The sequence below is a fragment of the Phaethon aethereus genome (assembly GCF_964289735.1).
Source record: "Phaethon aethereus genome assembly, chromosome: 4".
In the NCBI taxonomy this organism is placed as follows: Eukaryota; Metazoa; Chordata; class Aves; order Phaethontiformes; family Phaethontidae; genus Phaethon; species Phaethon aethereus.
In genome coordinates this window covers 25,421,778-25,449,323 of record NC_138578.1, presented here as the reverse complement: position 1 = coordinate 25,449,323, position 27,546 = coordinate 25,421,778, and the positions used below count along the sequence as shown (strand labels likewise).

At 42.0% G+C, this 27,546-nt stretch overlaps 1 protein-coding gene across 7 annotated transcripts; it reads right to left on the bottom strand.

Moving 5' to 3' along the window:
* Positions 1-15: 15 nt before the first annotated feature.
* Positions 16-22,192, bottom strand: INTS10 (integrator complex subunit 10; the record flags this gene model as incomplete). 7 transcript variants are annotated; one of them, XM_081998825.1, is made up of 18 exons in its annotated part: positions 16-172; positions 2,139-2,216; positions 6,170-6,263; positions 7,335-7,497; positions 7,951-8,030; positions 8,409-8,517; positions 9,638-9,790; positions 11,729-11,811; positions 12,470-12,626; positions 13,404-13,537; positions 16,803-16,972; positions 17,417-17,588; positions 17,987-18,127; positions 18,431-18,512; positions 19,392-19,531; positions 20,541-20,644; positions 20,901-20,968; positions 22,064-22,192. In XM_081998825.1, 18 exons carry the CDS (start codon positions 22,190-22,192, stop codon positions 16-18), a joined length of 2,214 nt encoding a protein of 737 aa, XP_081854951.1. The 7 variants fall into 7 exon arrangements, with proteins under 7 accessions (XP_081854951.1, XP_081854952.1, XP_081854953.1 ...); XM_081998826.1 differs by having other exon boundaries at positions 12,470-12,623; XM_081998827.1 differs by having other exon boundaries at positions 16,803-16,969.
* Positions 22,193-27,546: the final 5,354 nt, after the last annotated feature.

Here is a 27,546-nt window from a genome sequence, read left to right as displayed (position 1 = left end):
CATGATCCAGTCCATTCAAGCAAGAGTCTGAAGCAGCAGTATTTTCTCATTAATGCAGAACCTATGCAAGACCACCATGAGGTTTTCCCCACAGCGTGAGACCTGGCGCTCCATGGCCAGGCGGAAATCTTCTTTCACTCCTTTAGTTATACCCCGGGTAACTGTATGATGCCTTAAGCCATGAAGGAGAGACAGACAAACAAAATCAAATAACGGTTATTTGGTGCACTGCAGTAATTTAAAAGGTGCTGCATGTCAGTTACTATACATCTACTGTCCATACCTGAGTTTATATAAAGAGATACAAATAGCCCGTGCTGTGCTACTTTTTAAAAATCACGTGTTTAGTAGCTTACGCATCTTTCAACAGTTAGAAGTTCCACAAAAGTCTATGTTCTTACTGCTTTGAGTATGACTGTTGGGGTCAGGGGGGAAATGTTGCTGTTCTGGCTAACAGGAAAATCTGTTTGCTTAACCTAGCATGTACAGAGTTCTCCTTGCTTGGGGAAGGGAATTTTTTTTTTTCTTCTCTCTACCTTTGCTGCCCAGGCCACTTCCTCCATGTAATCACTTCTACAAATGGTTGGGGTTGAAACCAGAGTGAAAAGATTAACCTGTGTCTTCTGGAGGAAGGGGACAGATGGCTGCCACCATAAAGGGCAGAGGGTATCTTGTACCAGTAGGAAAGTGCAGGAAGGACCTATATCATCATGTGGGCACTGGTAACTCTTTGACGAATGAAAGGCGCAGTGAACACTTACTTCACAGGCCAACACAAAGCCCAGCTCAAGCCAGGCTGTGAGTCTGCGTCAGTAGACTGCACAAGTAGCTGTTCTGGAGATACCAGACACGAGGCAGGGATTATGTTTATTCTGAGCAGAAGTTCAGGACTTGTTTTCAAACAGAACAAAGGTCCAGCTACTGAGCAAGCTAAAGTGGTGCTGTCTGGGGTAAGTCTTGGGATATTGCCCTGTTAAAGGCCATTTTGATGAACAGTTCTTTGTCCGCACACTGGCCTGCAGCACTTGATACCTAACTCTTGTCCTTAAGGCAACGTTCTGCAGCACCAAAGCAATACACTTTACTTGTACTGGTCCACAATGGGATAAGTAAGATCAAGGCTTTGCAACATCTACCTGCAAGCCCTAACTGGGAAGGGAAGCAAAAGATATGCCCGGAAATGAGAGCCCTAGCACTACTAAAGGAGCAGCATAAATTAAATTAGAGAGAAAAGCATAATGCTAACGGTGAGACAAGTCCTGAGCCGTAGGTAAGAAGGGAAGAGCTGGACCAAACCCAGCAAGCACACTAGAAGACAGAAAGGAAACAAAAAATAAAGGGTAAAGGCATCTATGCCAATCCAGAGATGCTGGAAACGAGAAAGGGAAAAGTCTGGGAATTGCCCTCACCAGCAATACCACCCCACCTTCACTTAAATCAGCAAGTCCAGCATTTGAGAAGAGATTTCTCTGCCAAAACAGCAGAGACCTCTGTAACACATGGAAAAGGCAAAGAAGAGACTAGCCTGGAGACTACTGGGCAATTCATTGATGAGCTAGGCTGAGTGAAGCAAAACTGCATTGAAAATACCCCCAGCATTTTCAGAGGTTGTGGGATGAGCCCTGTTTTCCATCTTTTACTGTCTTAAACACTGCTGGCAGCCAAGTGCTACAGTCAGTTACAACCTAAAGGAGAATATACAACCTACAGCTACTGAGAAAGCCATCAGTGCTTTTGAAAATGTCATGTAACAGTTGGAAAACAAAAAAACAGAATTCAGAATAACTGAAATGAAGAAAAGTAGCTACAAACGGATCCAGTAACCAGTATCTTGAAAAGAAAGGCTTATACTCTTGCTAATATGTGACTGAGCATTGGTATCATTTTGGGGGATTTCTACATTTTTGTTTAAATTCAACAGTGATTATTAAATTGAAGGGACATGGATACTGGCAACTTATGGGAAAAAGAAAAATAAATGTTATAATAGAACAACATGGTTTGCCAGGCAATGTAGGCACAAATGGAGGAAAAAAAAAAAAAGATAAATATTGAGTAACAAATTGCTGAAAACCATGGGCAGTAAAACATGTTGACAAAACACAGCACACTATGAGCGGGGTTTTTCCACTTGGTACCTGTCAGCAGTCTGTATGCTGGGCTGTAGCACAGGTATGAAATCCTGCTGCAGTAACCCCATGGGAGGGCTAGAAGTCCTTTAAAAAACAGCAAATAGTAGCATTCAAACACCCACACACCAACTCCCCCCCGGTGCAAAACAACTCTCCAGAAAAAGGAGCAACAAAGAGCTAGGGTGAGACCACATAGCAGTATGACCACCGAGCAGCCGAAGGGGTGCAGGACCCTAACAGCATCAAGCATGCAAATATCCCCAGGTTTCATTGCAAGGCTGTTCTGCAACTGTGGTCTAAATATATACACATATTTTTGGACAGTTACACTGGGAGAAAGGACAGTAGTAGGTGCAAAAACAATTCACAGTTGTACTACAATGAACTGTTGTAGCTCTTCCCAGGAAGTGTGTCAATCAGAAAAGATTTAAGCAGAGGAGCACTGCAAATACCACAGCTTCCCTGCAGACCCAGCAAGAGCGCATCAGAGAACCAGGAGAGCCCACAACTTGGGAGTTAAGGGATTTGCTGCTGAGCCCAAGCCAAGTGCATGCACAGCGGGTATCAGCCAAATTGAGTCCATGACAGTGTTACAGGTTGCCTAAGTATATTTTCACCAGCCCACAATTTTCACTGTTTCAAATTCAAACTGCATACAAAAATGGCTGTTAAAGGACAGCACAATGTCAGAGCACAAATGCCCACTCAGAGCAATCTCCCGTTTATGACCAGGGCCACATGAACTAGCTACCAAAAGGTGTCTCAGCTGAAAGACAGTTTGTCTTCTCTGTGAAGTTAAATCCTTATCTCTGTGTGGTATCCATAACACAAGATATAACCTCACATGTCCAGCCTAGAACAAATCCAATGCCCCACCTAAGGAGAAATGAGACATTTGGTACATAGAGAACAGAGCTCGTTTCTTAATGTAAGTCCCTCAAAATGTCACCTAAATCTTACTAGGCACCTGAGTACTGAGTGCATCATTCACCCCATAGCTGCTGAGAAGGGAGCAGAGAAGCAAGACTTGCACTTACATACCTATAATATCAAGTTAGGTGCCTACCTTCAGATCTCACAGGTGAGCATTTTGGTTAGCATCTCTAGTTTGTTAATGAACACGAATGGAGAGCTATGCTTATAAAAGTCAAATAAAGACGGGACATTTTAGTAGTACAGAAACACTCTACAATACAGCTACAATAATCTGAAATAAAATATTCACAAGAATTATTCAATCAAATGAGGTAATTTTTCAAGAGTTCTTGGCATGAATGAGTCCAGTACTTGCAAAAATGGACAGGGGGAACAGAAAATGCAAAGGAACAGCAAGATGTTATTGGTCCCAAAGTAGCAGATGTCTGCAAAAGGCATTCTGCACAACTGTGTCTTCATTACTGTTTGCAAGATCTGCAGTCAGAACTAAACATACCCAAGTGCATAATCAGAATAAAAATTACACTGTCAAGGTACTTTGTTTCACTTCAGACCAACTGAGCTGCTCCTTCTCTGTCCCCAGGGGGAGATGTGATGGGAATGTGAGTAGCAGCAGAACACGCAAGAGCACCCACCTCAAGTTTATGTAACTTGGTAGGCCAAGATTAGACTAATAGAGTAAGATTTATCAAAAAGATGAGCACGGTATTAATCAGTCATTTCTTGCATATTGTTTTCTTCCTCTTCAACCTCATTAGCTAACACTGTCACTACTGACACGTATAATCAGTACAACTATGAAACTTGGCTTGTCTAGAATGGAGTTCAAAAGCACTTAGCGGTTGAATTCAGAGCTCATCGTAGAAGTCTTTGCTGACAACGCAAATAGAATGATCTGGCTATATCACCAGTTAAAACCAAAACCATGGACCTTCATATTCCCACAATGGGTACAGCAAAGGGAAAGCTTACAAGCTGTATATATATTTCGCAGGACCCGACTATAAGTCTGCAGGCTACCAAGATCTTGTTTCATCTTTTGAAAACTACATTGTAGTTTGCTTTCCCAGGTTCAGAAAAATGCAATATAATTTCCTATAAAGTATGAGGTACTGAGGAAAAGTATTGGAAGAAGAATGGGGAATTGACCTGGGGAGAAAATGTCCTGTAAGTCATGAAACAAAAAGCTGTCCTTCTAAAAAACATGTGATATCTGTAATACATTTCCCATCAATTAGGATGCAGGATTGCTATGTACATTTATGCTGAGGAAAGATCAAGCAAAGGAGCAACTGCTTTGTCTTTGGGCTGTTGTGGCAAACTCGCAGTCTTCCTCTGCATGATTGACAATAGCTGAGCTGCCTCTGCTAATTACTGGGAGGATGGTGCAGCACCTCGTACAACCAGAACTGGTGTTCGTTTTGAAAGATGAAAGCCAGTCTGCAAGTTTTGAGCCTACTAGCCATTGTCCCTGGAAGCAGGGCTGTGCTGGCACACTTTATCTAAAACCCTAGCTGGGGAAGGCTGCAAGCTAACCAGTGCTGCTGAGGTCAACACAGTTGGGTGACACCATCTCTGAGCCTCACAGCCAGTCCAGCTAAAAAAATATCTGGGATACCAGTGCAATAAACATCATCTCCAATTAGTGGACTACACTCTGAACTCTCCCTCCCATCAGTTCTCTGATGAAGTGATTCCTGACCTACACGGCTTTTCCAGATGGGCGGGATATTTGACCATCTTGGCTCAATAAGCACAAAGAAACAAACCTCTCTCCTACAAGCATTTCCATCATTCAGGAAACATAACACTGGTCAAAAGGAGGTCAAAGAGAGATTTCTGTCTTGCTAGAAACACTACTCGCTACCTACTGCCTGAATGGTGGGGTCAGAACAGTAAGTAACAGCTACCATGCCAATCAAAATAAAAGCTGTGACGCAGAGAAATAGTAGTGAACTATTACAAGTCACTTGAAACAGCAGCTAAGAAGTTACCAGGCATAGTCTTCAGTGCTAAGCCTTCTTGCTGACAAAGCTTATTACTTAACATTGTATGTAGTGGAGCATACCCTGATTCTTGTTTTCATACAGCTGGTTACAGCAGTAAGACCTACCAAGGGTAAGAGTTTGAAAACCTACAGCTTAAAAGAGAAAATTCTCTGTCACATAATTAAGCATTTGTATTTCTTCTTTTTAATTTATTTAGTTACACCTAGTATCTCATTTTTGTGTTGGTTACCTAGAACTCTGGAAAATCTATTTACTATTCCAAATTTGGACCCAGTTGTCTAATGTTAGGCTCCCAATTTTTGAAAACTTTATCCCATTTCTGGTTAGTGAATAGCCAGAATATACTGACCCAAACTGGAATTTCAACAAACTTTAGCAGTTCCCCTCTTATAAAGCAAAATATCACAAGTTCTTATAAACAACCAGGATATTCCAAAACATTCTGCCACTAAAACCCTGCAGCAGATACTTGTTCAGTCTTGACTCAAAACTAAGAACACCTAGGAAGTTAATCCAAATTATTAATATCCTTCAGCATCTCATAATAAGCTAAGCAGAATAAGCTTGTTCAGTGCATAGCAAGAGATGACCTGCTAGTTCCGACAAAAAGGTTATTAGAGTTTACCTGGAGTGTAATTTATGTTTTATAGTTAAGTTTTCCATCAATCAGTGGTCCTTCACAACTTTGTTTACAACAAATAGTGCCTTCTGTGCAGCATTACTGTTCAGCAAAATTATTAAGAACACCTTGCACTCATGCCTAATTATTTAAAGAATTCCTGCAAAGTGCAAGTGTCTGGTTGAGAGAGCAATACTGTAATCACTTTAATACGAATAATTCTAAAGCAAATGCCACACTTAAAGTTCTGTAGGAGTTTAAAGTTGAAGAACCCCCAAAAGAATTCACAGATCAGCCGGAGAGTCAGAAAAAGAAACTCATGTCCTTGTTTGTACTCCTTAGCCAACTCCTTATATTTAAACTCAAAGACATGACAAACCTACTAGTCAGAAGATTACATGAAAGCAAAGACAACCAGAACATACTCCCTTTTTTTTTTGCAAAGAAAACAGTAAATACTTTTTTATCCTTACTTGATCAACATTGCTTGATTTGGCAGCAGTTCCAGATGAATTTTCCCTCCTTCCTGTGTTCTTAAATAAGCAAATTCCTCCAACATATCAATATCTGAAGAAAACGTTAAAGACGTGAGTAGGCAAAAAATGGTAAGAGAACATTCCTTCTTATCCCTCATATCAGAAGCCACATTGCTGAAAGGACAGTCAAAATGAACAGCTACTGAAGTATCTCTTTCTTAAAAGTGATAAAGAAGATTACAGCACATATTCCTAATCCTCCACAAATTCATGAGAAATGGCTTTTTAAAATGCAAAATACACACATCAAGTCAATTTCTTTTCTTTCTTCATTTCTTCATATGTACAGTCAGACAGAGGTAAAGAAAGCTCATGTCTCTGAGCAAACTCCCTGGTTGTTTTTACTTCCTTTTCCTGCATTGCAGGTTATCAAAGCAGTGCATATTGAGGCTGGGACTGAAGGAAATGCCACCAGGGTGGCATATACCACCCGTTTTAGTTTTCTATTTTGGTCCCCTGTTTAGCTTTTCTTCTCCCCCCCCCCCCCCCCCCTCCCCTTCTTTTAACACCAGAGCTTTTTTAGTTGTCTCAGATAGGAGTTAGACCCCTTGCTTCCTGGGGACCATGGCTGGATGTCTATTTAGGTTAAACACTAAACTGTCCACGTGTGTGTATGCTGATCCAAGCATCGGTCAGATATCTGAATATGGAAAGCAGACATGCTTTGCATGAACTTTGACACAGCTCATTATCTTACTCAACCCAAAGATCTTACCCACACAAAGCATTTAATAAATTCAACTCTTTGGAGCATAGGTACAGCTTTATAATTTTTGTTAACAACTTGTAGTATAATGCCCTACAGATCTTACTGAAAAGACTGCTATCGCTTGCAGGAGCAGCCTAAGCTGCTACTGTTTTTCTGAATGGAAGTGCAATTGCAATGTACTTAAGGGTACTATCAAGTGCCAGAACAGGTGACAGGAGGCATATTTATAGTACATTGTGCACTGCCCTCTATTATAAGAGGCTTGCATGGTATGGAAATAAATGCAGAATATGATTTACAGAGAGCTGCTGCTGAAACTATCTTAACAGCTTTTTCAACACCCCTGCACATAGTTTTGGACGTGAAAGACATTCTTGGTTAGAGAAAGGATACTCGTGACATAGTTGAAAAAATTCTCATACTGGAAGTTTCCTTGTTGGCAGATTTTGTTGATGGCTTTCAGGAACAAGTTCTCACCCCTTGGCCACTCATGCTGAAGCAAAACAACTACGTGGCCCAGCGCCATATCATCTCTGCTGTCTGTGAAAGCTCTGAGCTTCAGGGAAAAAATTGACATTGAGACAATCAGGAACCACATGTCGCTTTTATAAATATATGGAGTTCATCTCACCTACATCTGTGCAAATACAAAGGAAGTTCTTCAGGAGTGTCTTTAAAATAGGTTAGAAATTTCCAGCCAAAATACCAAATTCTCTCCGCTGACCTATAAGGGAAGTCTGAATACAGACCAAAATAGTTTGAGATTAATTCTATCTCCTCTGCCCCAAACTAAAACAAATGAAGAGAAAAAGGAGAGAACAGACCCTCCTCCATCAATGGTCCTTCCCCCCGCCCCAAAAGAGCCTCCATTTAGGTGAGAAGCACTTGAGGCACAGGCCTTCAACACCTAGTCACACCACTGAGATTAGGCCATGCAGCTTCAGGACCCCAGATATGTAAACTAGGCCTTAGAGACACAAGAGAATTTGAAGCCTTGACTGTAGCTTACCTTGAAACAAGCTAACAATAGATGAAGGCAGTAAGGCATGATAGCTCTGCTGGTACATGGCCAAAGCTTCAAATCAGACCCTGCAACAGAACAGTTTATCATACACTTCTTTAGGGGGTCTCGTGATTGTCTAAGTTTGAAAGAAATTAGAATGGAACAAAACAAATCTATAATTGCCAAATCTCAGGTAGGAAGAAAAACTTTGAAGGTAAATTATGAATGATTCAAAATGTGAAGTTACATATTTTAAAATTTTTTCATTTCTCTTTTCCTGTGGTAGGACTTTGTCACCAAAAGACTTTAATAGGTACCAGTAGGAAAACCACTCACAAAAACAATAGGGGATAAAGAACTTCTTCCCTTTTTGTAATAAAAAAAGTGAAGAATTACATACTCAACTGAAACGCATGAACTAAAATTGAGATGATACTGAGTTTAGGGTAGTAGCAACACCATACCTTTCCTGAATTTAGACTTTACTTTAGGTTGCTCCTCTTGTACTTTACCTCCTTCTTGTATTGGAAGTAAAATACAGCACATGAGGTCAAGCACTTTTTCACATGTTTGCTATAAAAAGAAGAGAGACACAATAATGCTAAGTCTAAATTAAAGTTCTTAAATACAGATATGTTAATAATGGTTAAAAATTTCAGACACTGCAAAGAAGAAAACAATCACAAAATTTCCTGCTAGAACTTGAGTGGACTTACTGTGTAACATAGTTTGGCTGAGCAAAAAGACATAGCTGTTATTAAACAATCTCTGAGAGCCTACATAAGTAATTTTAATTGTGAAAAAAATAGGTATTAGCATTCTTCATTTCAAGAGTGTAGGATCAATACAACTGCAATCAAAAACTATTTTATTTTGAAGGATTAAGTTTTCAAATGAATTCTTAGAATAGCTTTTAAAAGCTTGTTCTGTCCATGGTAAAAATAGAAAGGAAAATGGCAATCTGACAGCATGACAGAAACGCAATGAATTTTTAACACTATTTCCTACAGACAGTAAGAGGTCTGTAAGGATGTATTACCACATTTCCAGTGAAAAATTAGTAAACTGGAAGGGACAAAAAGACTCGTCCTGTAGTACTAGGCTGACATTAGATCGTAAGAGACTCAGCCTTTACTATGAGCGCTGACACTGACTGACCTTAGACCACCATGCACTCCTGTAATATTAAAACCACAAAATATGTATTGCAAAGGTAAAGCAAGTTTAGAGGTCAGGCCAGACAATATTGTTCTGGAGTCTCTTATCCTGTCAGTTGATAACTAATTCTTTTCTAAGATGATCACAGAAGTTTTTTTTCTATAAACCTTTTCTTTCCCCTGCCACATGAAGCCTATATCTAAGAATTTTTCCTCAATATTTGAAACTGTTTCAGTAAAGGAATTCAAATTTGTTACATTTACAGACAATGCAAATACTTGTAGCTATGGAAAATCATAACTAAATCCCCCAAATCATAGCTACCAATGGACTATATAAGAGAGATGCTAATGGACAGTCAGTTAATGTGCCAGGAAGTGCAATTCTTCTCCCTGTGAAGCATGGATTTTTCAGCAGACCCTGGCTTATGTTCGATACCCTTCTGAAAGCAGGCTAACGGGAAAACTCAAAGAAGAAGACAAATGGGAACCACAGGGCCAGATGAAGGACCCAGTGTGTGGAATGCAGCACGTACCCGATATTCACCAAGGGCAAAGTGGCATGTTGCTAACTGGATTAGCGCTCTCTGATTTTCTAGTGATCCTTGTCCTGTAATTTGCTGTGGAGAATGAGAGCCCTGAAGAGCTGCCAAATGATGTAGGCTGCTAATTGCTTTTTTGTACTGCCCCTTTAAAAAAGATATAAAAAGACAGTGTTAGTGTCTTCTGTATACAATGGGTAGAAAGGTAGAAATTAAAATTCTCTTACAGAAAGCTTTCAAAACAGAGCATGTCCAAGTAACAGGGCTTCAAAATTTTAATCTAGCAGAACACTCTCCAGTGATGTGCTGTGCACAGGAGTGTGCAACGATCACTTGCAAGGCAGTGAGAGGACAAACAGAATTCTGCTTTAAAAGCCTGTTTACAAAATTGCATTTATAACTGAAAAAAAAAATCATGCTCTTTAGGTTAATCATTACCTTATTTAGACTAAGAAAGTTTGAAATAGCTCTTGTTCAGGTACAAGTACAGGCAAAAATAAAAGACCTCCAAAGGAAAAATATAAAAGAACAAGCTTTGTTCTGCAGATGGTATTTGGAATGAGTACAGTCAGACTAATTTCTGAGAATGATAAATTTTAACTGAGACAGTATGATCTTCTGCTATTTGAAAATTCCTCTCTCTGATTGTGTTCCAATATAATGCACTGACAGACAAATAAAATGCACTTTTCTTCCATACCACTGTTGATATCCACTGGTCAAAACACCAATGTAAAGGTCTCTCCACATGCCAAAACTAGCTGGACTCAACAAAGAGCTATTGGGACAGGAATATCCCAAGTAGGGTACCTAGCTTATGGCAAGAACGGTATCCATCGACAAAAGGGTCATACTTTAAAGGTGTAGTGGGTTTGTGTGGCAAGGTTTTGGTACTGGGGTGGGGGGTGGCCTATGGGAGTGGCTTCTGTGAGAAGCTGCTAGAAGCTTCCCCTGTGTCTGACAGAGCCAATGCCAGCCGGTTCCAAGATGGACCTGCTGGTGGCCAAGCCCAAGCCCATCAGCAACGGTGGTGGCGCCTCTGGGATGATGTATTTAAGAAGGAGGGGGGAAAAAAAAGCATCAGCAATTGCAGCCAGAGAGAGGAGTAAGAACATATGAAACAACTCTGCAGACACAAAGGTCAGTGCAGAAGGAGGGGGAGGAGGTGCTCCAGGTGCCAGCGCAGAGATTCCCCTGCGGCCCATGGTGAAGAACATGGTGAGGCAAGCTGTGCCCCTGCAGCCCATGAAGCTCCACGGTGGAGCAGATATCCACCTGCAGCCCAGGGAGGACCCCACGCTGGAGCAGGGGGATGCCCAAAGGAGGCTGTAGCCCTGTGGGAAGCCCACACTGGAGCAGGCTCCTGGCAGCACCTGTGGAAAGAGGAGCCCATGCTGGAGCAGGTTTACTGGCAGGACTTGTGACCCCATGGGGGTCCCACACTGGAGCAGTCTGTGCCTGAAGGACTGCACCCCATGGAAGGGTCCCAGGCTAGAGCAGTTCATGAAGAACTGCAGCCTGTGGGAAGGACTCATGTTGAAGTTCGTGGAGGACTGTCTCCTGTGGGAGGGACCCCACACTGGAACAGGGGAAAAGTGTGAGGAGTCCTCGCCCTGAGGAGGAAGAAGTGACAGAAACAACGTGAGATGAACTGACCACAACCCCCATTCTCCATCCCCCTGTGCTGCTCGAGGGGGAAGAAGGTAAAAAAATTGGGAGCAAAGTTGAGCCTGGGAAGAAGGGAGGGGTGCAGGGAAAGTGTGTTTAAGATTTAGTTTTAGTTCTCATATCCTACTCTGATTTTGATTGGCAATAAATGAAATTAATTTGCCCAAGTCGAGTCTGTTTTGCCTGTGACGGTAATTGGTGAGTGATCTCTCCCTGTCCTTATGTTGACCCATAAGGTTCTCATTACATTTTCTCTCCCCTGTCCAGCTGAGGAGGGGGAGTGATAGAGCAGCTTTGGTGGGCATCTGGCATCCAGCAGACACTTAAAGCAGTCAAACTGGCTAATCGGAACAGCTATTCACTAGAAGGAAGAGCAATGTGGTATCACTTTTACTAGTTTTTACTTCATTTTTTTACCTGGTAGATGATCATGTCTGTAAGAAAGATTCTTAACCAAAGCCAGGTGTCTGTCTTCCATGACAAACAAATTCTGGTGAACTCTTCATAGGTGGTCAGAGAAGAAAAAAGTAAAAGAGAAAATGAAGCATTTCACAGCTTTGGGTTAAAAATCAATTATATAGGAAAAAAAAAAGCTGAATTTAAAGATTAAAAAAACAAAACAGTAAGAGTGTGAAGTCTTTCAAATATAGGATACTTTCCTCCTATACAATCATATTTTGATTATACTTCACAGTGTCCAACAAATCTAAAAGCAGGCAGGTGGTACTATTTGTCTGCTTTTTAAATGAGAAATTTGTTTTCAAGATTATCACACCAGATATTATCAGAAAGGGAGAGACACAGTAAAGACACATCTTCCTAAGCATGAACGAAAGCAGCGATTAGCAGCACATCCTCACCAAGTATTATCAGCACTACTACTAGCCAGCTGCTCCTTTAGTAAAAGCTGCTTCCAAGAGAAGTGGGGGTGAATAAGCAATGATGCCTGAAGAATGAAACGAAATCCAGAAACAAAATATTCATAAATGCAACAACTGATAAAGCTTCTTATTGGAACTCCATCAAAAATACTCAGGGCACAAAGTAAATTCAATTTTAAGGATCCACAATGACAGGAATTCTGTTTTAACAATAGTAAAATGACTTCTATGCACAGCAGTGAAGCCCAAATGCAACTCTGCCTCCAGTTAGCCTTACCTTTGTCGAGTGACTCCAGAGAATAGAGCAGCTCCCAGCTCTCTCTTGCCAGTTTAAAACTCTCTAATACTTCAATAGAGTTTGCAAGATCTGCCTTGTTTACTGTAATATGGCGACTTCGCGCCTTCCCAGAAGGATCCTCATCATCTGAGCTCTGCTTAGAAGTCAGTATAAAACAAAAAGGTTCACTTCTTCCTTTATACTTAATTCGAAAGACTCTAAAGTCATAAGTTTCACTGAAGACAAGAAAACAATTCTGTACTAGAGATGCCAAGGTCCTAGTTTAGGTGCCTTCAACTGACTTTTCACTTAGCTTGTTTTAGTATTAGAACAACCTGTTTTGCTACCAAGAAACTCAGTGGTATAGTGTGATAAACAGTATTCCAAAAGAATTCATTCTGTTAAACGCAGCGTACCACCACTGAACCGCAGCCAGATTATCTGTTAAAATACATACATACTTTACACTTTATCACTCAGTTTAAGCTTACAGTGGCATAATGCAAAGGAAATGTAATTCTTGTGTAAATGCGTACTTCTACCAGCATAGAAATTGTATAAAATAGTGGTTTCCTACTATTAAAGAAATAGACACATTCACAGTTCCACTCATGAAAAGTCAAGTAATTGGAGGTTTAGCTGTAGAACATCTGACTGCTATAGCTACCATTTTTAACAGCTTCTGCAGTCTCTGCTGAACTCCTTCAAGCTAAAGTATCCCATCAGCACATACATGTCTACAGCAATTGCTATAAAAATTCTTTCATTCTTGCTGGCTTTAGCCAAAAAAATATGTTTACAAATTGTGGTCATAAACAGTTATTCCAGGGTAGCTCTAAAAATATGTCTATTACATCTGTGTCAAAACCACTATTGTCTAAATTCCAGTACCAATGCCATTCTTGTTATGAACAAAGAAGTCTAGAAAAGTTACCATTGTTTTTTCTCTTCCTTCAGCAAGTTTCCTCTTTTTGTGTATGTGTTTGTTACGATCAATATCTGTATCACCATAGATGTTGGTCACATCCTCAAGAAGAACCAGTGGCACTTGATTTGGAGCATTTGGACCTGGATTTAAAGATAAATTAATTCAGGGTTGCTCTAAACTGATCTCAAAGGTCTCATGCCTACATCAAGCTGGTTTTGTTTCCTTCACAAGTAATGATTATAATGCTAGAGAAAACAATCTGAAATTAATTCACTTAAGTTGGATAAGCTTAAACTATGCTGGTAAACTATGGTTTTCTCAAAGCAGCCTTACAGTAAAGGTCAGAATGCATTTACCAGACATCACAACAGTTTGCTCGAGAGCTTCAGAATATGTTTGAATCCTTTTCTCATAGAACAGTCACAAGATATACTCCGTCAGCAGGTGCTCTCTCATCAAGCATATTTGCTTTTACAGAAGTACATCTATTTAAAGGGTGAACAGAACAAATGGCTCTGAAGTGAACAGCCACAAACACAGCAAAGCACAGCAATATTCTCAAAACATTCTCATAAGAAACCAGAGCAATTTGCTGACAGGCACTGATGCCTCAAAGGAGTGAGTGTATTTTGTCACAAGATTTCCCTAGTAGGATCACTCAGTCTCAGCTTTGCCCCCACTGATTTCAGTGTACAGAATTAAACCTTTAACTGACTGCCAGAGCCCATCATCACTCCCCAAAGCCTCTAGAGAAGCCTCATTTTGAAGCACAGAAGACATAATTTCTACTTCCACTGTTATCACAGAACGGTGGGATCTGGTACCTGTTATTTCAGACCTCAGTGCTTAAGTTTCACTAGATATAAAATAAGAACAACACTTCTTAATCTCAAAAAACATTGGTACATGGCCGCTACTGAGAAAGCTTTCCTTCTGAAAACATTTCTCCTTTTGCACAATCAAGTTGTATATAGACGTGCAAAGCTCAGGCAAAGAAAAATATAAAGGAAAGGGGAAATCCATTGATCCGTTTTTCCTTTTTGAAATCTCCACCAGACAAGACAGTAGCGCAGACAAGTATTTTCAGTACGTGCATTTCTTCCGTTTCTATGTGCAGAAAGTTATGAGGCTAAGGCCTCATTCACAATTGCAAAGAACTAATTTGAGAGCATAGTGTAAGGACAATCCATTTCATCTCCTGACATAAATGAACCTATATTAATCTTTTCCCATCTACTCAAAAGTGATGTGTAAGGAGTCCACTATGACATAAGTTAATGTTACAGGAAACAACCAATGTGGCAGGGTTAACAAATGATGTTACCTCCTTTGACTAGGTTCAAACTAAATACCACCACTGAAATGTCCCACACACAAAGGCTACAACACACTGAAACCACCATCTCTCCTGTACCATCATGTATTCCAACGTGTTGGAATCTAACCTGTGTAAACTGAAAATAGAGCCAAGTCATAATATAGAAAATAGCATCCATGAGAAACAGATACGAAAGTACCACAACTGGGATGCTGGAAGAGTTTTATCACTAGAATTTCAAGAGCTGCCTACTTCTAAAACCTGAGAAGAAAAGAGTGGGGTTTTCTTTTACTCATACTGATTTGAATGAGTACCAGTTAAGTGCTTTGCTTTCCAAAGAAATGTTCTCTTCTCAGTAGCAGGCAAGTGCACTGTACCCTTTATGCCAAAACCTCCGGTCCTAAAAAAACCCGAAAACCTAACCTCACCCTTGACTTGGGCTGCAAACTTTCTCTTACATTACTGAAAGTTACACAGCCATCCAAAGAGCAATGTCGTGTTCTTCTGTCTCACTGAGCTCTAGAATCTAAGCTTACAGAGTTTTTAATTGATTTCTAGCACAGGGTGTTATAAATAAACCCCTAAAAGCATCAGCCCAAATAGAAACTCCTGCCAAGCCTGCAGGCAGCCTGAAAGTTATGAAAGGTGTGAATTGCCTCATTCATTTCTCAAGTCCCCAGCAAGACAGATAGGAATTATGTAAGAGAAATGCATTGAAGAGTTTTGTCTCAAGACGTTTCTTTCAAGTCCATGCACATGAGAAGAAAGTCACAGATCAAAGCTCAGAGCTACTCAGTTAAGGAGGAGACACCTTTTTTCCCCACCACTAAGTTTCCAAAATACATAGGATTCTACATTTCTACAATGAGCCCTCTAAAGAGAAGGAGGAAAAATCGTAATGATAGAAAGAATATGAAAGGCATTGAATACCACTGCACTTTAATGCCAAAGCAGAAATGAGTAAAAGATGTCTTGGAAATATTTTCCTGATGTCAGGAAATGACAGAGGGTACCAGAAATGCTGCACTGAAGGGAATGCGCTCTGCTATCTCAGTATACTTTCTTTTTTTCGTGGTTCAGTCTGAAACTGTGAGCTTTAACATACTCAGTTGTGCAACTTAGAACGGAACATTTTCACCAGTGCTTTTCTTCCTTTCTTCCTCAATGCAGAATCAAGCAGCTAAAACTATATGCATAGCTAAAGTATCTCACCACCCCACCATAACTCTTCTTTCCTCTGGATAGAACAAAAAAATCAAATAAATTAGTCCCTGTATTGGTTAAAATGTTCTTTGCATTCAAGCTGTCATGTCATTTTTCTTCTGAGCGTAGCTGTCTACTGATATTGTTCAACTGATTACCCAACTTTCTGTAAAGTTGTTTAAAACCCATCATTTGTATTGAATGTTTCATTGCTCAAACAATCATTTGCTCCACGCAGAAAACTGTGATGAACTACACACAAAATTAAAATTCTTAAATGTTCAATTTACAAACTAATTACAAATAAGGATTAATGTCCAAAGCACACCTTAAAGATTATGCTTAAACTATAGAAAGAAAGCCAAGTTGGAAGCTTGTCAATTTCAGGAAATCTTTTCCTATTCAGTTTTTATTTAATTATAAATTTGTTGTGTGTTCCCAATGTAAAAATATCTTCACTTATTTTGTGGAAGCTTTTTGTACAATCTTTTGATTGAAGGAAGCCAGGAAAATGTCAGCTTCAAAGAAACAGAATCAGAGGAGAAAATGAAACAAACACAATGCTGATGGAAGAGCCGGAATTAACCCTAGCAATGTTTCTCATAACATCTGGTCTGTTACTGTTCTCTTTTCTAGACAACTAACTGCTGCCGACCAAGGCTGAAACCACGATGCTAAGTTAGACTGATCTTTGGTCTGATCCACTACAGCAGTTGTCATGAGCTACTTCTGCTGGTAAGACTAATGGCTTGGGAGAATTTTTAAAAAGACCCATGTCACACTGTAATATGATAGTTTCAAAGACTAATGAGAGAAGATCTTTCAGACATTAGCAATGAAATCACAAAGAACTCTTTACAAAAGTTGAAACACTAGAAACTAACCTTGAAAGAGCGATGGCTGGATGTTGCTGACATACTGGAATGCATTTTTAAAGAAGACCAACATTGTGGAATACACTACTTGATTCTTATATTTAGCGTGTGCTTCACTATCAAAGTTACTGATGTATCTGCAGAGGTCTTTCATTCGATGCAACATGTCACCAAAACTTCTGAGGAAGAGAGACAAAAAGATTCATGAAGTTACACAGACTCCAAAACTAAAGGAAAGAATGCATGGTGAATATGAAAAACTTAATGTTTTGACTGAGGAAATCCCCCAGCTGCAAGTCGCTGAAGGCTGGGAATGCACGCCAGTGAAACTTCACTAAACATCTGCCACGTTTGTCTTTGCTGAGGCACCAAGGGAAGGATATCCCCCAGTACTATAGCTCTTATGCACGACTTTCATCAGAAAAAATTTACTTTAGAGACTAATTTGAAAGTGTTCCCTGGATCCACATTTTTGCTTTATATTGTACAGTCTTGAAAGAAAAACTGTACCGATTTACACAGAATGTCCTCATGTTAAAATCCTTCTTCAACCCCTCTCCTTAAGAATTAAAAAGCCAAACTCTCTTTAAGAAGAAATACCCAAAAAAGTACACATTTCTCACCTTCTTCCCTTATCCATTTGCCATTCACACCTCATTCCCACCACAGACAATATTTTAAATAGCCTCTCCCAAGGATCTGTAATCTGGGATGATTTCTCTGTGAGGCCATCTATTACGTATTTCTGAGAGCTACGCTTGCTTGGAGACATAATATCAGAGGAATCTTGTGAACCTAGGAAAACCAGCACATTTTTCTCTTTGTAAAGAAATCAAACCAACTGATTTATTTTCAATAAGGAGGTAATGTAAAAATGTACATCAGAGCTTTCAGGGTAACCATTCTTTACTGAGAAGGCTAACAGGGAGCAGTAGGCACTTCTGCCTCCACATACAAGAGAGATTATAGGCTGGATAAGGAGATCTTGGACATTTTGTCCTACCTCTTAGTACATATGTTGAAGCATCATGAGGTATTTTGTTATCAAAGAACTAAGAAACATCAAATACTACTATTAAACCTTGTCTATGGGATACATCACAGAAAAGTAATGCATTCTTCATTTATAGACGTCACTTCAGTAATACTGAAATACATTCTAAGAAAGGTTAATTTTGTAAAAATATTCTTACCTTGATATTGGCTTTCTGTCTGTGTAGATCTAGTTACATAGTTAATATAAAATTCTGCTGCTTTATTCAGATATTTATATAACAAGCTGGCAGGAAGTCGAACATCAGGGTTGTTAATTATTAGAGGAAGAACATCACACACTAAAATAGAAAACAAACCAAAAAATGCCTTGGGTTTGTGGGTTTTTTTGTTCTATTTATCCTAAGTAAGGTTTCTCAATCAGCAATGTAAGCCTCCATCTCCAACTGACCATATACGACATACCACACGAATGACTGTAATACCAATTTCTACCATATGGTCAGCCTGGTCTAATATGGCCTCAGCCTCTTCTCACTTAAGCAGTTTTCTAATCTTAATATCTTGAAAATAGTTTATTGAACTCAGAATCTTGCCATACTAAAAAGTTGTATAATAAAACAAGAACAATAATATTTTCTTACCAAATAATTTTCTAAAACAATTCACTGGGGATTCTTGGTCTTCAATACTTTCAGCATCTAATAATGTTTCTCCAAGGCCTACCTGTGTAAGCAGAGGTGAAAATCAAACACTGGACTAGTGGTTCAAGAAACTTTTTGAACCACAATTCAATGGAGTTGAACAATAATGCAGTGGATGCATGAGTAGCAGTTCACTATATGGCAACTGCACGTGCTCATCTCAAAATATATAGTTAAACTATCCCTACCTAACAACAGGTGAAAAGCAATGCCAGAAGATAGCAAAACAAGACCAAGAGAAAAATTGTGCATGCGACTGTATGAGTAAAGATATGCACAGACAGGTGAAAGCGATGGAGGTACCAGGCCTTGAAGCTGCAGCTTGTCACCTGAGCTGTAGTAACTGACTGTGCATTCTGCCTGATGCTAGTACAAGCTAGAAAATGTTAGTGTAAGTCAGTCTCAGAACGACCAGGTTTTATAGTCTTTGAACTATTTTTACACTATACTTAAACTGTCTTTAAATAAAGTAGGTCATCATTTAAAGCACTCCTGCTGTAGTTTCCTAAGTCAAAGCAAACACACTGCTTGTTAGTCTAGTCATAACCTCAAAGCACTCTGCACTCAATGAGAGTTTACTGACAAAAAGCTGATGCAATATTGTTTCTTAGACTATAAAATTCCTTGACACTCTTTTTTGTGCTATTCTGCTTTTTCAAAAAGCATGTAATATTCTTTGCATTTACAAAACAAAAAATTATTTTATTTGCTTCCATTTCTTTTCTGCCCAATTCTTTCCTGGTGGTAACCTCAAGATACAGCAATCTGAACTATTAGCCACAAGTAAACATGAATTAAAGACTCACCCTCCCACTAGGCAAAGGAAAATACATTTCATCAAAATCTCAAGAAACAGAATGCCGATATCCTGAATAGTTACTATGAGCTTCTCTTCTCTTACCCCATGTTGCACCACAGTCTCTGGGAAACGTCGCAGAAGTAGTAGTAGCATTTCTGCCCTTTCTAATGTGTTAAAACACTGCTCTGTGGCCTTCAGTAACATTTCACACTGGACCCGACCAGGAAGGGTTTCAAATAATCCTTAAAAAAAAAATTAAAATGTTTAACTTGCTATGTCTGAATTGTGACTGACAAAGGGTAAAAGACTAGTCAACATCACCTTGCCATGAAGAATGAAAGAAATCTCCTTTCACTTTTTTCTACTTTTAATATTTATGTCTGGGAAAAAAAAGGCTGTTTCTTTCAGAGAAGACCGTATGAATATTTATCTGTGTTTATTCAGGTGCACAGAACTTGAATTAACAAGTAAGACTGCTAATGAGTGGAATACTGAAAATCCCAATACTTAAATACTTGACATTTTAAGATGCTTTTTCAAGAATGTTAATTTATTTTTTTACTTGCATTCCACTTCTATAATTGTTTCATTTAAAAGTTTTTTTTTCAATTTAAACTTCCAATGAGATACTAAGAAGAAACCAACATATTCTCTCTGTAAGTTTTATGTATCCTCTCTGAAAAATAAAACACACCCCATGAAAAAGCAAATGTTTCCTTAACTGGAATAGCCTGTATGCAGAGTTACACACTGCTTATCCTTAGAACTTCTGAAGCACATATTCAAACAGCAGATTATAATTTGTCAGGTGTAAATCCTGCTTTCAAAGCTGCCTGTGGTTGCCAGCAGTGAATGCCAAGCCCTTCTGATTACTGTTCATTTTCATAACCCTCACTTCATATGTACGAAAATTCACCCCATTTTTATGATCATTCATTGTTCTCTGCAATCAGTGGGACAATGATTCCTAAGTCCCATTCCACTTATTTCCTATGCAATCTCTTTTCTAAGTTCTTGTTTTTCTGGCAGACTTAGTCTACCCATATCAGAGACAAAGCAATTGGAATCAGCTTCTCATGTCCCTTTGTGTTTCCTAAGCCTAACACACTGAATGAAGTCTCTAAGGCTGAACTGAGCAAAAAAATCTGCAGCCCACAAGCAAAGTTAAAAGACTGACATTTACTTGCCATGCTAGATATATAACCAGAAATTCCTTCAGGACTCTCCCTATTCGTTGAATAGAATCCTTACCTCTTAAAAATTGTGTCTGCTTGTCCTGCGAGTCATTCCTTAGCGCTGATGTAATAACGCTAATCTCCCTCCATACAGCAGGTTGGTCTGGAAAATTCACAAACCTGTAATAAAGTTTGAGGAATATACAGTGATCTCAGAATCCGCTTCCAATACAAAACCTTCCTATGAAAGAATGTGCATGGGCAAATGGAAAATAAAACCTTCCTTTTTACAGTTTATTTTTAATTAATAAGATCTTTTCAGCTTCATTTATCCACATGGATTTCCAAGAACACTCACATTATATTTTTGGAAACTCTGACATTTATGGAAACAAGCATCTGGCATAACTGTAGAGTTACAGCTCTGATTACTTACATGTCGTAGAGCAGCCTGCCTGCAGATGCTGTCCTTTCAGCATTCCTCTCAATAGTGTACATCTCATACTGCAAGATGGGAGAACAGAATATTAGCTTTCCTGAATACATTTATGAATCAGATTAGTCCTTCCACTCTAAAAAACTGTCCCCAACTTGCCACAGCAGTCTGAATAACAGAAAATGAAAGGATTCAAACATTGCTGTAGGAATTTGTAGCTGAGTTTAGACTATCGAATCACACATTAAACTAGGCATAAACATCTGTATGATAATGTAAGTACTCCATTACTAACATGCTGGCTTTATTTTTATACAAATAAAGATCTTTAGTTAGAATTCAAAGAGTTCTTTGACCAGCGTTTATTTCCAGTCAGATGCAATGCAAAACGCCAAGCTATTACAAAAGCCATGGGCAAGAGAGGTACTTTACACCTTTATTAGAAACGACTATTTTTTTTGCAATAGCAAACCCAAATGTTTCAGCATCTGTAGAATGAAGCATAAAGGGACCTTCCCCTCAGTTATTAAAAACCCAACACTTCCACCTCTTTCACAAAGCATTCATAGGAGCCGACTTTATTGCAGGTAAACACAGCGAGCAGTTACAAGCTCACCACTTTATTTTTAACCACCAGACACCACAGTGAGAGGCTGGGCACCTGCAGCACTGCCCCCGCATGGCTCTGCGTTTCCCAGCAGACGCCCTGTGCATTCAGGGGGGAGTGAAACGCGACGAAGAAAGTCTGCGGAAGTGTTCGGCTGCAAAATAGGGGTGCCGAGTCCGGTCCCTGTCATGGGTGCTGGGTCGAACATCTCTGGGGATGCTGGGCCAGGTCTCTAGCTGAGTGCTAGGCCCGGAAGCCTATCAGGGCGCTACGTTTGGCCCCTGCCATGGGTGCTGGGCCCGGCCCCTGCCAGGAGAGCCTCCCTTCTCCGCAGCGACGGGCAGAGCCCTGCCGCTGCCGCCACGGTGGGTAACGGACGAAACGGCGTCGTTGCAGGCACTGCCGGGTCCCCGTCACCACAGCAACCGGCCGCCCCGCCCCTCCGCCCCCATCGGCCGAAGCGCCAGTCAGTCAGGCAGTGCCGGCCGCAAGGCCGTGTGGGGGAGCGGCGCGCCGCGCCTTTATATTGCGCCGGTGCGGCAGCGGCGGCGTTTACCTGTATGTTGAAGTCGGCGGGGTAGAGGCTCCGCGCCGTGATGAGCCAGGCCTTGGCCGCCCACAGGTCCCCCGGCACCAGCTCGCGGGCCCGCTTCACCAGGAACTCGCAATCCCCCTGCGCCGACATCTTGCGCCCTGCCTGTCCCGGCCGCCGGGCGGCGCGCATGCGCCCCCTTGCCCCGGGGCGGTTCTCCCGTTCCTCCGCCCCGCCCTGTCGGCGCGCGGCGGGGGGCGGTGCGCGCCTGTCTCCATTTTGGAAGCGGGCAGGAGAGCTGTCGGCCCTCGGCGGAGACGGTCTCCACGTGCTGGCGGGGCGGCTCCGCCGTGCCGTCGTTGCTCCGTCTCCCTCCCTTCTGCCGCTTTCTCGGTCTCGGGATGTGTCTTTTCTGTGGTGGCTGCTGGGCTGGAGCTAGTGAGGGGCCCGGAGTGTTGAGGGGTTGCAAGGACTTGGCGGGGCGAGGGGGGAGGTAGGCTGAACGGGGCCTGTGGAGGCGGAAGTTTGGAGGTTAGGGGGACTTGTATGGGCAGGGAGGACTACGGCGATTTCGTGTAGCCCAAGGCTCCCAAAATTGTCAGCGATGTTCTTGCAAAGGTTCTGCCTTGTGAGGGAGGGGTTTGAGTCCAGACTAACTTTGAACTGTAATTCTATAGCCTGTTTTGATGTCTTGCTGCTGTACTAACAAATCCTAATTAGGGATCCATGACAAGTGATGGTAGTAAAAACTATTGCACAAGTGCCTAACTGAAAGTGGTTGACTCTATCTGTCAATAGCCAGCAGTGCATGCTGGCTGGAACAGGATCCTGTTCATTGCCCCTTTCCTCTGAGCTCTTGCCATACACTGGTCAGTTGTAATTTGAAAGCGCACAAAGTATGTGATTAATTTACTATTCAGAGAGGTGACAAAGCCACAGCAGAAAGTCAGCTGTCCCTCGTAAAACAGATGCCTTTCCTTCTCCTGCCCCTCTATCAAATCTACAAACTGCTGTAGGATGGTACAGATCTTTAGAAATGACTTCCCAGCCCTGCAATCCCCTGCAAATACAGTAATGTTGATCACTAGGTGGTGTGTAGGTCTATCCTCTTCCTTTTGTCCTTGTGCGGATGCATATATCCAATTTTGAGTTATATAAAAAAAAGTTAAGAATTTTGCCTTGTGGGGCTGAACATGGTAGCAAGGTTGTGTATTCAGTCTCTTCAGAAACTACCCAGCAAGGACTGATGGGCTGGTTGTCGCTCCCCATATGCTGTTTGTGAGGCCAGGATCAGGATGCTACAAGAGTGAAGTGGATGGCAGTGGGTTATCAGACGTTGCTTTTGAAGAGAAATGGATGTGTGAGGAATCCCCTGCAAAATTTCTGGTGCAGAATCACCCCTAAGACACCAGCTATGCAGAGAGATGGCAGTTTTTGAACCAGTTTCACAAGGTGTCCTGAAAGCAAGATGTAGCTGTACTTAATCCACTGGGGAAAGGGGAATACTTCCAGTGAATTAGGAATACTTTTTTTTTTTTGATGACTGTGTTAGCTGGACACTTTGGGTTTTTTTATTTCACTTAAAGCTATGAATAATATTTTTTTCAAATGAAGTACTCTGCTGCCTCTTGCAGAGATTTGTCAAATCCTTGCTTCTTCATTTATTCCTAAAGCTACACCTGTTTGCCAGGCTCCTCAGCCCCTCCAGGCAAGGAGGAGATGAGAGTCCAAGTTTTTCATCATACAAACAGTGTAACTTAACACCGGGCAAGAAGTCTGAAGGGGACATAGATGAAGGTAGGAGCCACCCCTCAGGCTTGGGAGACTGCTGATAGACCTAACAGGGCACTTGCATTAAGGGTGCCCAACCCCTGGACTTAGGAAGTAAAACTGTTTGCTCTGTGATGATCTCATAGATACAGGACAGGTAACAGGATCAGAAGAATTGCAGGAGATTGGGGCAAGTCATGTCTGTGAGAGAGTGGGAGACACCACTTGTGTTTTATTTGTGGATGAGAGGAAGGGGAACACTGTGGTTTTTGAGAATATGGGTACTGAGTCTCTATCAGATGAGACAGAAGTAGTATTTGAAGGCACTGGTAGCATAAACTATAGGTTTTATCAGAGTTATCAATGTGCTCTGTTTAGAGCTGTTACTGTACTAAACCTGAACCACTGGTGTGCCAATGGCACTGCATACTCGTCTCCCATCCCAGGACCCAAGCCTGTAGGTGGTGGTAGGGCTGGGCTAGTTATGTTGGGGTCTGAAGTTTCCTCTCCACCTAAAGTGGCTTTCCTGAGTTCTTGCACAGATTGTGCTGTTTTTATTTCCACAGTGCAGGGCATGCTGAAGGTCTCAACGTTTTAGCCAGCCAACTAGAAGTGCACACAGCCTCCTTCCTGCAGTAATTCAGGACCCAGCTGAAATGCCTACAAGGGCCTTGTTTATCAGGAAGAGGCTTTGTAACCTTTTTAGCAGGAAATAGGCAGTGTTGACCTCAAGGCAGTTTAGTCATCTGATGCTATGAAGGTTGATTTTTCCCTGGGAAGATTGTCTCATTTCTTGAGGAAGGCCTCTGAGTAACAGAGATAACACATGCTGTGGATTCAGACAATGTAGGGACAGATACGTGATGTGCGCAAAGGTGGTACGGCAGACCTTGGCTGTAGCACACCAATTTGTTGCTGCACCACAACTGAGCAGCTTCATTAGGGCACATGTGACTTTAGCCCGTACAGAGAGAGTTTGGAAGGCGTTAGGTTGTCACTGAACAGTGGCAGAGGGCTTTGAATGTCATTTTCCACCTTCTAAATTTCTGGACTGGTATAATCCTAGCAGATAGCATCCATTCTGTGTTGGCTTTCGTGACTTGGTCCCATGGGCTGTTATCACTTATGCAGGACTGGTGTATTAACAAGTGCTAGGGGCAGGTAGGTTGGGTTTGTGGTATGGAATAAAGCAGTCTATGATGTGGAGGTGCAAAGGTTAGGATAATTGCTGTGCTGCATGATATGAGCCTGACTTGCAAGCCATTCCTTGCTATCTGGCATGGGTAGCAAGGAAGCTACTCTCTGTTCTAAAGCTTTGCATAGATACTGAACAGATCTGAAAAGGATCAATATCCTTAGTATCTTACGAGTGAGGCCTTGGAGAATCACAGAATCACTAGGTTGGAAAGGACCTTCAAGATCATCAAGTCCAACCATTAATCCAGCGCCACCACGTTCCATAAACCATGTCTTGAAGCACCACATCCACATGTTTTTTGAACACTTCCAGAGATGGCGACTCCACCACCTCCCTGGGCAGCCTGTTCCAATGCCTGACCACCCTCTCAGTGAAGAAATTTTTCCTAATATCCAATCTAAGCCTCCCGTGGCGCAACTTGAGGCCATTTCCTCTTGTCCTATCACTAGTTACTTGGGAGAAGAGGCCAACACCCTCATCGCCACAACCCCCTTTCAGGTAGTTGTAGAGAGCGATAAGGTCTCCCCTCAGCCTCCTCTTCTCCAGACTGAACAACCCCAGTTCCCTCAGCCGCTCCTCATAAGACTTGTGCTCCAGCCCCCTCACCAGCTTCATTGCCCTTCTCTGGACACGCTCCAGCACCTCAGCATCCTTCTTGTAGTGAGGGGCCCAAAACTGAACACAGGATTCAAGCTGCGGCCTCACCAGTGCCAAGTACAGGGGCATGATCACTTCCCTACTCCTGCTGGCCACACTATTTCTGATACAGGCCAGGATGCTGTTGGCCTTCTTGGCCACCTGGGCACACTGCTGGCTCATATTCAGCCGGCTGTTAACCAGCACCTCCAGGTCCCTTTCCGCTGGGCAGCTCTCCAGCCACTCCTCCCCAAGCCTGTAGCGTTGCATGGGGCTGTTGCAGGACCCTGCACTTGGCCTTATTAAACTTCATACAGTTGATCTCTGCACATTGATCCAGCCTGTCCAGATCCCTCTGCGGAGCCCTCCTACCCTCCAGCAGATCAACACTCCCACCCAGGTTGGTGTCATCTGCAAACTTACTGAGGGAGCACTTGATTCTCTCATCTAGATCATCTATAAAGATATTGAACAAGACCGGCCCCAGAACCGAGCCCTGGGGAACACCGCTTGTGACCAGCCGCCAGCCGGATTTAACGCTGTTCACCACAACTCTCTGGGCTCGGCCATCCAGCCAGTTCCTCACCTAGCGAAGAGTAAACCTGTCTAAGCCACGAGCAGCCAGTTTCTCCAGGAGAATGCTGTGGGAGACGCTGTCAAAGGCTTTACTAAAGTGCAGGTAGACGACATCCACAGCCTTTCCCTCATCCACTAGGCGGGTCACCCGGTCATAGAAGGAGATCAGGTTGGTCAAGCAGGACCTGCCTTTCATGAACCCATGCTGGCTGGGCCTGATCCCTTGGTTGTCCTGCACATGCCCTGTGAGCACTCTCAAGACCAACCGCTCCATAATCTTCCCTGGTACAGAGGTCAGGCTGACAGGCCTGTAGTTCCCGGGATCCTCCTTCTGGCCTTTCTTGTAGACAGGCGTCACATTGGCAAGCCTCCAGTCTTCTGGGACCTCCCCTCTTAACCACAACTGCTGATAAATGATGGAGAGTGGCTTGGCAAGCTCCTTCGCCAGCTCTCTCAGTACTCTTGGGTGGATCCCATCAGGGCCCATAGACTTTTGGGTGTCCAGTTGGTTTAACATGTCCTTAACTGCTTCCTCCTGGATTATGAGGAGTACATTCTGCTCTCCATCCCCATCTTCCAGCTCAGGGGGCTGAATACCCTGTGGATACCTGGACTGGCTATTAAAGACTGAGGCAAAGAAGGCATTAAGTACCTCAGCCTTGTCCTTGGAGACAACGTTCCCCGCCATATCCAGTAGGGGATGGAGATTCTCCTTGCCTCTCTTTTTGTTATTAATATATTTGTAAAAACATTTTTTATTATCTTTTACGACTGTAGCCAGACTGAGCTCTAGCTGGGCTTTTGCCTTTCTAATTTTGTCCCTGCTTGACCTAACGAGATCCTTGTACTCTTCATGAGTTGCCTGCCCCTTCTTCCAGAGGTGATAAACTCTCCTCTTTTCCCTGAGTCCCAGCAAAATCTCCCTGTTCAGCCAGGCCGGTCGCCTTCCCCACCAGCTCTTCTTACGGCACATGGGGACATGTTGAGCTAGTGGTGCAGTCTACACAAAAGCTACTGATCATGCAGAACTTTTTGTTGTTTTGTGGATGACTTTACCAATTCTGTGTCCTTGGGCTTTGTGCAGAGCAGTTTCTACAGCTAAGATGAGCTGTCTGGGCTGCCAGTCACTGACAATTTGTGGCTGAGACCAACTGTATTATCTGTCCCTTGGAGTTGAAGGACAGTAGAATGGACATCTAAGTGACAGATCAGAAGGAAAAACACAAGGAGATTGGGAATCCAAGAGTGAAATAGCATGGGATGTGTGGGATCCAACACAGCCCTCTCCATAGAGCAGTATCTGTTAATGACCTCATAGGTGGCAATG